This window comes from Colobus angolensis, unplaced genomic scaffold (genome assembly GCF_000951035.1).
Source record: "Colobus angolensis palliatus isolate OR3802 unplaced genomic scaffold, Cang.pa_1.0 Scaffold345, whole genome shotgun sequence".
Taxonomy (NCBI): Eukaryota; Metazoa; Chordata; class Mammalia; order Primates; family Cercopithecidae; genus Colobus; species Colobus angolensis.
Window position 1 is genome coordinate 529736 of NW_012116766.1, and position 13189 is coordinate 542924.

General features: G+C 36.7%; 1 protein-coding gene across 1 annotated transcript in view; it reads left to right on the forward strand.

Annotated features, from left to right (window-relative positions):
- Positions 1-13189, forward strand: part of PRDM5 (PR domain containing 5) — a 232940-nt gene that overhangs the window by 65506 nt on the left and 154245 nt on the right. The window contains exon 3 of the mRNA XM_011952701.1: positions 7017-7139. Coding sequence (XP_011808091.1) covers positions 7017-7139 — 123 coding nt within the window. The remainder of the gene's footprint in view (positions 1-7016; positions 7140-13189) is intronic.

Here is a 13189-nt window from a genome sequence, read left to right on the forward strand (position 1 = left end):
TTTTTTTTTTTTTTTTTTTTTTTCCAAGAAGGGAGAAAGTGGTCACTGTTGTATTCTTCATGTGATAAAAAAGCTTGTCTGTCCAAAAATCTGAGTAGCTGAACAGGTTCATAAAACTATAGAAAAGGACAGTTTCTATGCTGTTAAGGCACTTTCATAAATTTGCTGTGGAAAAGATGATGTGGTTTTCACTATGTCTTTCATTTTATGTCAGGTATTTAGTATTTTTAAAAAACTAGTCCAATTTAAAAAGTACTTTGAAAGGCAAAGACATGGAGTGCTTTAAAATATTTTACATTAAATCTCTCATAAAATATTTTTGAACATTTAAAGGAAATAAAGGCAATGAGAGTTAAAGAAAAGACACATTGCGTGAGCTTTTAATAAATAAATAAAATATTTATTGAGACCGTATCAAATGACAGGCTTCCTTCTCTGAGTGGTCAGCTGTCCAGGTATAGGATTTGCTTAGCTACAGAAACCTGACCAAGTTCTTCGGTTACACTTGTCTTTGTGTCTTTGACAGTATCATGAGACCTTCCTTAATATGGATTGTTTATAAAGGCAATCTCAGTTAAATGTCAGATGTGGCAACCAAAAATTGCTTTTGTGATTTTTAAGCTGCTTCAATAGAAAGAATGCCCAGGTCAGAGGTCATAATCGTCCTTTCCAGGCTGGATTCTGTCCCATGTTAGGAGGGTTTTGACAAGTTTGTGTGCACCCATGAGGATAGCCAGGACAGTGACGGAACTGAAAACCATGTCCGATAAGGAAGGAGTTATTTGTTTTGTGGAAGAGAAACATAGAGAAGGAGGGATTCTCGCCTTCAGAAATTTGAAGGGCTATACATGGAGGAGAAATTAAAACTCCTTGAGAGGGCAGAGCTGCAGTTACTGGCTGTGGGTCACAGAGCAAGATGTTTCAGTTTGGCATAAGTAAGTGCGTCAGTACAGCTAAAATGACATCTGGGTTTGCTATTACCTTATAATGTTCAATTAGAGGCTATTTGAATATGTATTTGGATTTGAAGAGTAGTGTTAAGATATCCTTCGTGTTTGTTCCTTGAAAAAGTTGACATGACTGGGTGTGGTCACTCATGCCTGTAATCCCAGCACTTTGGGAGGTCAAGGCAGGAGGACTGCTTAAGCCCAAGAATTCGAGACCAGCCTCGGCAATATAGGGAGACCCTGTCTTTATAAAAAATAAAATAAAATATTAGCCGGGCAAGGTGACATGCACCTGTAGTCCCAGTCTCAGCTATGTGGGAGGTTAACATGGGAGAACCATTTTTTGAGCCTGGGAGGTTGAGGCTGCAGTGAGTCATGATGGCGCCGTGCCACTGCCCTCTAGCCTGGGCAACAGAGATGCTGTTTCTAAAAAAAAAAAAAAAGTTGACACGTTATATATGTCCCAGCTGTGCCATTGAAAGCAGAATGTTTATATTTAAGGTGTCTATAGCCACTGTGGGCCCAGTTTCCTCGTTTTACAAATACCTTATGTTTGCAACAATACACATTGATATAAAACTGTCAAGTATCTTATTTCATTTGATGCTCTCACAGGTTCTGTGAATGCGCAGGGCACAGACTGTTATCCCTATTTTAGAGGTCAAGTGATCACGACTTAGTTCAGTCAGAGGAAACCACTCACCCAAAGTGATGTAGTCAGAGCCTTGGATGACATCTAGGTGTTTGATTCCTAGTTCAGCATCTTTACCACTCCAGAATGATTTTCTTCCACTTGAAATCTAAATATTTGTCACAAAAAGTGACTTTATTTTTCTCATCAGTCCTTTTATATTAACTTCGTATGTGTTACATGATGGATGTTAAAGAAACAGGGATCTGTAAAAGTCTGTATTTCCTCTCCATCTGCTTTCGCATATGAAGGCAGGGGAATCCATGGGTTAGGATTATCAGATAGCAATGAGCAGATGGGAGGCAGAGGGAGGGAAGGTAGAAGGGAGTTATCAGTAGATAAGCTACAATGATGTGTGTGTGAGTGTGTGTGTGTGCGCGCGTATTCATAAGCACACAAGCAAGTAGTAATTTCAGAGAGAATCCTTTGAACAATTGGCAGGGGAGATCCCAAGCCCTTTTCTTGGAAACTATAAATCACTACAGTTTCCTAGCTATGATTGCTGCTGATTTCTGAAAGTGTGTCTCCCTTCGGTTTAAATCTGACAACAATGTGCCGTCAGAATTGATTACTTGAGCACACTTGCTTTTTTGTGCTCCTAAAGATATCCTGAAGTCTGGATAATTAAACACTGAAGGCAAGGCGTATGGCCTTACTTAGGCAAAAACAATTGCAGAAAGAATGTCTGTAATTTAAATACAAAAATGTGATGGCATTTTAAACTCTAAAGACATCCATACTCTAAATTTTAGTGCTTAAAACTAATTTCTTTGAAGAGCCTTGTTGAAAGACAGAAAGGTAAATATGTTTTATTTAATAAATAAATAAATACTGTAGCATAGTGTATTGTAATTTCTCATTAAGGATATTATTGCTGTCGTTTTTGGAACTGACTGTATTTGCTGCCATTAAATTTTACCATACGTTAAATCAAATTTTATCTATCAGTTACATTTTGCCACTTCTCGGGGGCAAATCTGGCTGACTGGCTTTGCTCTTGGAACCTTGATGGAATGTACATAGTTAGTGAAAAATTCCTCAGGCATTTAAATTATTGAAGGAAATAATAGAGTAAGCAACACTGTAGACTCTTCTTTGAAAATTAACCATCCAAATAATAATTGAGCTTCTCTGTCTATAGTTGACCCAGTTTAACAAATAAAATTTTTAAGTTTAGGGAAGGAAGATTTGTATCTCTCTCCCTACTCTCTGTTTCCACTTTCTTCTTTCATTTAAACATTAGAGTTTTCTCTAATCGAGCTGAGATTTTTTGTGGTTTCCTCTGTCTTTTTCCGGGTGGGAACACAAAATCAACTATGACATATTCAATGTTGTGAACTTTTAGTCTGAAAAAGGGTACGGATACACGGTAGCAATGACCAGCATATTCTTTTTCTCAGATACTTGAAAAGTGATGGCAGTAGCATTTAACAGAGGCTAAACTCTGTCAAGTTCCCATAAGGGAATAATTTCATTAAATGTGAAGTGGCGAAGTCATAGAGATATGAACAATTACATTGAAGCATGAAAGTTTTCATTTTCACATGAGAGTATCTTTCTCTTTCCTACTTTATTTTATTTTGAGAGATGGAGTCTTGCTCTGTCTTCCAGGCTGGAGTGCAGTGGCGCGATCTCAGCTCACAGCAACCTCTGCCCCCCGGGTTCAAGTGATTCTCCTGCTTCAGCTTCCCAAGTAGCTGGGACTATAGGCGTGTACCACCACACCAGCTAATTTTTGTATTTTTTAGTAGAGATGGGGTTTCACTACATATTGGCCAGGCTGGTCTCAAACTCCTGACCTCCGGTAATCTGCCCGCCTCAGCCTCCCGAAGTGCTGGGATTACAGGTGTGATACCTGACATGTTTCCTACTTTAGCTAACCTTTTTGTGTAACTATTGTGGGAAGCCTGTGCCAATCAAACAGATTTTGGAACTGAGATGGTTTTTACTACACGGTGAGACTGTCGAGTTCATCATTGGGCCCAGGTATGCAGAAAATGATCGTAAGTCGGATAGTAACCAAATACACTTCATTTCCAAGAAAATTCAGGTAAAAGAAGATGATATTTGGAAGACTGAGTTTTGACAGTAACATAATACACTTTGGCAGCAAAAGTTAGTGAGATGCTGGAACATGGTACTAGGAGGAATTCTCTATCTTTTTTATTCCTTAGATTTAAAAAATGTTCAATTTATTACCTCAGGGTTCAGTATCAAATTAAAATAGATAAATGGAGACTTTAATAATAGCCAGTTGTCTGGAGTTGTTTTGATTTGGTGTCTCTGGGAAGAGGAAAGATGGATTAGATTACTTTTGGATGTCTCTTTCAGATGATATGTCAGCAAGGCAAACGCTGTGGTTAGGGTAGTGAGATAAAAGGCGTGTGCACAGGTAATCTCCCAGCTCTGGTGGAGTGTTGAAGATTAGACTGGTGGAATGAGGAAATGGCCAGCCACTTGAAAGCTGGAGAAAACAGGTGGGCCCCAGAGAGCAAAGACTCTCTAAGAACTTAAAAGTTGTTTGGGTAAGCATATTTGGAATAAAATGGGCAGTGATTCTGTTAATGAACAAAGAAAGTTATTTTAAATATGAATATGTAGGTAATGTAGTCTATTGCTGGTTGTGATAGTGTTGTTCTGAGAATAAAGATAAATCAGCACATAAATTTGTGTGTATTAAAAGTGATACATTTCAGAATAATTTTAGTATAAAATCAAATTATATATTTCCTTTAAGATGGAATATTGCATGAGAAAGTGATAGCCAGGAAGTACATATGTCTAATGGACTGAAAAGGAAAATAAATTGCTAATACTGAATAATTGAACATAGTTGGGGCCAAAGGGCCTGGGAAAAAGCTGAAATACACAAAGAAAAAACAATGCTCCTGGTAAAAACTCAAATGTTCTTACTATAATAAGTCGCAGAGAAATATTTCTTCTGTTTTTATCTTTGAAGAAAGAATTCCAAATGTTAAACACATCTGGTGTATATTGTGCTTACTATTGAGTGACAAATGTGTGATTAAGAAGGGCCATAAACTAATTTCTCTAAGTAGTGCTGTCCTCTCAAACTGAGATATGCCCTGGGCAAACCCATTGGTGTTTCACTACATAAAGTTAGTTGGGTTGTGTGGATTTCAGTATCAGTTATAGATTTTCAATTTCAATTCTTCTGAGAAAATTTTTCTTTCAAGTATCAGGTGACATTGCCACCTGCTATGCTTAATTTAGCTTTTTGTCGATATAAACAGTTTCGGTGCTATTGCTGTGAGGGTACCTGAAAGGAAGGACTTTATATCCAAAATATTTAAAATTATTTGTTTACTCTGCCAAAAAAATGTGAACTGACATGCCCATTGAGGCAGAGTTGTAGAGTGCACATTCTCTTTACCGTATCAGTGTTCTGGACATTTTTGGAATGTCCCAGTGGGCAGTGAGTGTTCTGAGCTACAGGGTAAGTAGGGAGGCAGAACAATTTTCAGGCACCTCCCAAAGCAGATCTTTTCAGTGAGAGTTTGTTATTTAGTAAGAAGTGTTACAAATTCCCATACCTTCACATGTAAGCACCTTAAGTATATAAATATGAGGTATTTATAGTCCTAAATTGCTCTTTTAGAAATTATAATATGAAAAATTAAATTCTTGCTTCCCAGTGATGATCTGGCATTAATTATTGAGGATCCTTGGGCACTTAAGAAAACAGGAATTACCTGAGAAACATGGCAGTATGTCAGATAATAGGAAGAGACAAACTGTATTCTTTCCTAGGTATTTACATATTAGAATCTTGAAATATCAGTTTTTGCAGTGCATGTAACAGATGTATTTAAAATGTTTTTTGGGTAAAAATAACTGTACTTACCTAAAGTAACTGTCTAGGTGACTTCCTGGTCTATTGGTCCCCACATGATCTGGTGTCTGCCAGTCTGTTAGATCTCAACGCCCACCACTTTCTCAGCTGTTCCTTCTGTTCCAGCCTCTTAACATTTTTACTGTTCTTTGAAAGCACCTAATTCATTTCCAAACCCAAGGCCTTTCTCCTTGCCTTTCACTTGCTGTACCCTGTGCTTGGGAGCAGTCTTCCCCTAGCCCTCTACTGTCTGTTCCCTCCCTTTAGAACTCTTAAGGTCCTCTCATCAAAGGGCTTTCCCTCATCGAATAGAGCCCTTCTCTTAGTACTCTATTTTCTCCTACTCTGTTTTAGTTGTCATCATAGCGCTCATCTTTATATGCAGTTATATTCTATGTTTGTTTACTTCTAAGTGCTGTGTGGTCTGGGGCTTTGTCTTGTTCACTGAAAGATTCTTGATGCCTTCAGCCATTAACGACCTAATAATTATTTGCTGAATGAACAAATGATTGTTTAGATGTGTCTTGAAAATACATACCTTATGGGACTGATTGTCCTTTATTTTATAAAATAAAATTTTGGAAATCTAGAATTCTTATCAAGTCTGCCAAGGTGAATTTGTAACCTGTATGTTTGTGTTACTTGGTGTTGGAGATATGGAGTGCTCATCACTCACTCCTCTCCTTTCTTTTCTGGATTCTAATGGAATAGAAACATGAAATGAGAGTTGAATGGTGATTGGTATATAAGTTTTATAAAATGGGCAAGTCCCTAGCAACTGATAATGCAGGGGTTTTGGAGAAGCTAGATTTCAAGTAACTTGGATTCAAGAATGTCCAATGGGCTATCTGCTTTGGGATTTACTCCCCTCCTCTCTCCAGTTGAATGTAGAGTAGGCCTGAGCAGCAAGAGCGTATGGTCTGAGACAAAAACCAGAGAGCCCAGTCCTTCTCAGCAATCCATGAGTGGGCCATGAAAGGATAAAATGGAACTGTTTCATTCATTCACTAGTAAAGAGCATGACATTTTGTCTTACTGGATGTCAGATTCCCACTGGCTAGATGAGCAGGTTCTCCTTTTATGGAGATGATTCAGTAAGCAGGTCCAGAGGGGAATTGAAATGATTGCTTCAGTTCCAACTCCTATCAATTGGGAAATAAGCAGTATGACCCTTCTCTTTGGAGAAAAGGGGAAGTTGCAATAATGATTATTCTCTGAACAATTGTGATTGCAATACATATACTGGAATGTACCTCCAAAGCGAAATAATTTTGACCAGAAAACAGCTATCAACATAGGATGTTTCTGAGAGTTCACTGCAATTGTGAGTCACCTAGACATCTGCCAAATGAAATAGTAGGCTCTATTTGTACATGTGTTTAAGAGAAGAATGCATGTTATTCCAACTTCTATTTATCACCTCTCAATGAAAAAGGTATATACTTATGAAAAAACGTAACCTTGATGTGTTTAAAGGCTAATATTCTGACTTCCATTGTAAACTTAGGAGCCTTTAATGTTTCAGGTTCGTGGGAGTAAGGGAGAAGTTTTGTACATTTTGGATGCTACCAACCCACGGCACTCCAACTGGCTTCGCTTCGTTCATGAGGCACCATCTCAGGAGCAGAAGAACTTGGCTGCCATTCAAGTGAGCTTATTTGCTGCTGCTTTGTACTGTGCACGGTGAGGGGGGATGAATGAATATCTAACTGTACTCCCTGTTTTAAATTTATTTCCCAATGACCTGCTTTAAATAACAGTAACTAACTCATAAGAGCAGAGAAATCTCATCTAGTCAGCATGTGTAGGAAAGGGCAAGCCTAGCTGTAAACTAACACGAGGGCACTTACTTTATGAGAATTCCTGAGGGAATGAATTACACAGTCTGATATTGTCCTTGGCAGATCTTGCTTTCAGGTACTTTTATTTCATTCAGTGAATATTTATTGATATTATTATTTGTTTGATAGTTTATTTTGTTCATAGTACTATACCCTGTGTTAGTGTTTGGGAAAGGCTTTATGGAGAAGGTTTACTTTGGGATATTCCGCATGACTAGGCTTTGAGCTTGTTGGAGGTGGTGTGTTAGTCAGGGTTTCCCAGAGAAACAGGTGCGGTGGCTCACGTCAGGTTTTCCCAGAGAAACAGATGCAGTGGCTCACGTCTGTGATCTCAGCATTTTGAGAGGCTAAGGTGGTAGGATCACTTGAGCCCAGGACTCAAAGCTGCAGTGAGCCATGAAGATGCTATTCCACTCCAAACTGCACAACAGAGCCAGACTATGGCTCCAAGAAAAAAGGATATATCCTTATATATCCTTTTTTAGTATAAAAAGATATACATATATACACACACACACACACGTATGTATGTATATGGTTGTGTGTGTGTATATGTGTTTGTATATGTGTGTATATGTGTATATATGTATATGTTTATATATGTATGTATATATATGTATATATAAAATAGGGGATTAGCTCACATGCTTATAGAAGCTGGTAAGTTTAAAATCTGCATTGCTGATGTTCTAGTTTAAGTCCAATGGCCAGAAGCTGCTGTAGAACCAGGAAGAGCTGATATCCCACTTGGAAACCCATCAGGCAAGAAGAGCCAGTGTTCCAGGTTGCAGGCTGTTAGGAGAATTCTCTCTTACTCTTGGGTAGATCAGTCTTTTGTTCGATTCAGGACTCAGCATGATTGGATGAGGCCCACTCACATTATGGAGGGCAATATACTTTATTCAAGTCTCCTGATTTAAATGTTAATCTTTTCTGAAACACCCAGAATAATGTTTGATCAACTATCTGGGACCCTGTAGCCTAGTCAAGTTAACATATAAAATTAACCATCACTGGCGAGAACTATGTTTTATTGAATTCTATTTCCCTGTATCCTAGCATACTGCTGGACAAAACATTAGGTTTTGATACAAACTATGAGTTAAACTTAGGTGATCCCTCAGTGGAAATTAAGGCAAGAAGAGAAAATGATGCAGTTTTTAGAGGGGCCCTATATTTAAAACACATTGATCAGATGACCAAAAGTATAAGGAAACATTAAATTCTGGCAGATAATTGACTGATTACATGTGAAAGCTCATGTTTCTGGATCCTAAACTTTGGAAGAGAAAGTAAAGCTATGGTTGGCAAAAGTAAGAGGGGAAAGGAAAAGAATAAGACATGAATAGTATTTGAGAATCTACCATGTACACTGTTCAAGAAACTTCATATACATGTGGTCATTTATTCATAGAAATTCTGATAGTTTGACAATTGGTTGACATTACACTGATTTCATTCAATTTTCAGTATAAAATCAATAGCAGCAAGAAGGAAAATGCATAGAATTAAGTTTTAAAGTAACTAGCAGTCATCTAGACTATTTAATTTCCTAATGTCATCTAACCAATTGTTTTTTCGGTACAAATAAGTATTAGATAATCAATGTGATTACTGTCCCTTTTTGCATGGATACATGAGAGATGACTCTTACTAAACAGCTGAGGTAAGATGGAAAAATAGGATCTCTGGCAGCCAGAGATATTCAAGCTACTTTTCCGATTATTCATAATGGCCATTGATCCAACCACAGGTTTGAACTGATCTGTTTTTTTTTCTTTTTTAACATGTAGACATTATTTTTTTCCATGTATTTTTATATTTTTTCATGGTTTTCTGAGGCAAACTCATCTCATGAGAACATCATTTATGTCAATATTTTCATTTATAGACTCAGTTTGTTTCTTTGTAAATGTTACTATTATCAAAATTGCCTGTAGAGCCAGGAATTTACCTTAAGCCAATCCATTGTTTTGGTAGGTTCTTCATCATTGTGATTGTGGAGGATATTATTTATGCTAGATTGTTTCTCTTTTTAGGTATAAATAATGATTTTAAGCCTTCTCCAAATTCCTTCAGTTTGAGAAATGTCTCCCTATTGCCTATTATTTCTGTAGAATCAGTAGGTCTCTTTCTTTGCCTAAACTTACAAAGTGTTATGTGAGTTTTGTCTTATATTCCCTTAGGTAATACTTGCTTAGGAGTTCCCCTTAACTGAACATCTTGCTTGTAATGATCCCTTTAGTTAATAGAAAACAATGTCGGTAAGTGTTTATACCTTGATCTTTCACCATTTACTCTGCTACTCTACTATGCTCTGTATGTTATCATGTTGTAGGCACTTTGCTCATTTTCAGTAATCACATTGTCTAAGACTTACAGTTTTAATGTTCATTTAGTACATTCAATGCAGCACTTTCCTTCCTCTGTATCAACTGTGTTTTTTCCTTGAAAGAAAATATAAATCGCAGAAGATGACAGGTACTCCAAGAAATTATTAATGACTTAACAAGGGGAGTGAGGGGGGATTAGAACAGGACTCATGTAACTGTAGCTCTCTGAAATTTCGCTCTTGAATTAGAATCTAAATGTGTTCAGAGGCCACTCTGAGAGGCTTTTGGTGCAGAGCAATGACCGTGGCTTTCATTTCTTTTAACACTGTTTTGCACTTTCTTAATGGGGATGCAGTGCACTGCTACCATGTTTTTTGTCATAGATTACAATAGGGATCTTTGTTAGCTCCCTTGAGGTAACATCGTTCTTATTTTGAACAGTAGCTGGAGTAGAGGATCGCTGAGGGTTCAAAATCACATCTGAGCTAAGGGCAGAGAGCATAATAGTTGGGTCACATGGCTGAAAGGGATGTCAGCCTTCTAATTGGTTGGAATGACCTCCTAAAGATTGCATTCCAGAAACATTGAGTTGGTGAGATCACGATGTTTTCTGCATAACATTATGAATCACTTGCATTGCAAATTGCATCTGAAATTTAGGGTATTCAGGAAATTTTTTATTTGAGCTGTATATCCCAGGAGTGGAGTAAATGAGAAACATTTGTGACTATGTGGCTTGCTTGGTGGAAAACGTCAATACTTGGTCCAACTTTTTTGGACAAGGGATTATGAAGTTGAGGTCTGTTTTGGCAGAGGGTTGGAACTCCTTCTTGGAGATGTGATTATATTTCTAGTTTTGCAATTTATTTGATTTTGGAAAATTTGCTTTGGAAATGATGACTTAAGTATTTGTATTGTGAAAGAAGGATCTAGTAAGCAAACAGTTCTTCCCACATGCACACTTTTCAGAATAATCATTTAACTGTATGTTCAGACTTCTGAAAGGTTTCCAACTATGGCTAGAAAATTCTAAATGTGAAAGTTGTGGCTTAAAATGAACTAAAATGTCCTTAAGCTCCGTAAGAAGCAGGCGATTCTTATTAAATGCTAATTTTGTTGCACTAAAGGAAAAAATGTATATGTAGCTTAAAAATGTTTTTGACGTAGTTAGTGTTTTGCAGGCTCTTAAAAATTTCTGGGATCTTTTGATAGAAAATGAATATTCTATGCCACTTACAGTTGAAACTATTAATTATTTGAACATTTCAGAGATGGAGTGCTACATCTCATTTTCTTAAGCACATATTTTCAGGCATGTCTTTCCTGGGACTGTTTGCCATACATTATCAATTTACATAAAAAGATAAAAACATTTGGGTCCTGGTTCTCTTCATGAGGGGTATCAGGATGTAAGGATGGTCTAAATGAGGTGAGAAGGCACTGGGTATTGAGACAAGATATTCTCACAGCTCTGCCCCAATTCTGATGTCAGTTTAGAATCCTCACTACCAGCAGTTATTTTGTCACAGATTATTGAACATACTTTCTCTGCCTTGCCTGAGGATGGATAGTCATAGGCAATTTTTCCTGAGGTCTTCTCTGGTGACATGTGAAATTTAAATATGACAGAACTGGAAAATCACATGTGGATCTCTAAAGAGAGAAGCAATTTTGTTTTTCAAGCACAGATAAGACATTCTCCATTGTCACTAAGCTACCAAGATCCATAGGAGTAACAAATAATGTTGATACAGAATTCAAATAGCAGCAGTACCAACTAAGCAACCAACAAAAATAAATACCCAAAGGATTTACTACTTATATGCAAAATTATGTTTTTTTTCCAGTTCTCTATCTTTCCTATTTCTGATTTTTCATACCAGATTTATACAGATGGCATTTTTACAATTTTTTTTGAATCTGCCACAAAATGGTGAAGTATAACTGTCTAGTGATTTTCTTCAATGATAGCATAAAAATAACACTTAAATAACTTACAGATCTATCTTTTAATAGGTTATCTTCCAGTAAGGTATGTATTTGTATTTTATTAGTGTAAAATTTTAAGCTAAAGTAAAAATGCAAGCAATTGGTCCCGTGAGGTTATAAATACCTACTCTACTTTGGTCTTATGTGGGGGAATTTTATTACTTATCAATATTAGTTTCATTAAGTTCGTAGTTTATTGACAGGCATATATGTATTTATAGGAATATTCTTAAGTTATATATAGTGGTAAAGTTGAAATCTGTGTTGATCCTTAAAATGATGATGATGGTAGCTAACACTGAATGCTTACTGCATGCCAGTAAGCAGTTATTCATTTATTAATGTATTTATTAACTATTTACTGTGACTGTATGAGAAAGATACTATTATATAATTTTCATCTTCCTTTGTCAGATAAGGATACTGACCCACAAGAGCATCTAAGTAACTTGCTTGAGACCAACACAGCGAGTGAGTGGCTGAGTTGGATTTGAATCATTGTCCACTCTTTTAACTCCTGCGTTCTGATACCTTAGAGTTGAGATACTTTTAAAAACATAAATTCAGATCTTAAAAATCTTTCATGTTTCTGAACTTGATATTAGATATTTTTGAAACTGCTGAAAATTTTCAAACCAAGTTAATTTTAGAATATGTATTTTGAGTTATTTATATTATGTATTCCTTGAATTTTTTTTTTTTTATGTTCCCGAACTGTCCCTAATTCACTGTGAAGCATTGCACCTGCTTCTTCTTCATATACAGGTCATGCCTAGGCAACATCTATTCTTGTCTCTTTTTCCTTTTGTCTCCTCTTGCCTCATTTTAGCTTATTATAATAATACACTGTAGTAAAATTTCAGAATCAGAGTCTGTCAGGTTGGGTGTAGGGGAAATTTTTAATTAGGTCGGAATTTTCTATGCCTCTCATCCTAGGAACCATAGAGGAAGTTTCCTTTTCTACTTCTATTGAAGACCAACCCTGCTTCCCAGTATCCATGTCCCACCCAGCAGTAAAACAGAATCTTTTATAACCTAATCTTTGACTAATATGAAGATTCTGCTGGTCACTTTTATTAGAATATGACTTTTGAGTTACTTTTCAGAGTGACTTTCATCTAGTCTGTCTTATCTGTATGTATTTATGATTGTAGTAGTTACCCATTGCTATGTAACACATTTATCTCAAATTTTAACAACTTAAAATAACAAACATGCATTATGATTTTATACAGTTTGTAAGGATCAGGAATTTAGCAGCAACTTATTGAGTGGTTCTGGGGTTCTGGTTCAAGGACTTTCATGAGGTTGCCGTCAAGTGGTCAGCCAGGGAAAACTTGATTGAAGTCTCTGAAGACTTGATTAGGGCTGGAGATTCTGTGTCCAGGGTCTCTCACATGGCAGGAGGCTTCAGTTCTTTTTTTTTTATTTTTTATTTTTTATTTTTATTATACTTTAAGTTCTAGGGTACATGTGCATAAGGTGCAGGTTTGTTACATATGTATACTTGTGCAATGTTGGTGTGCTGCACCCAT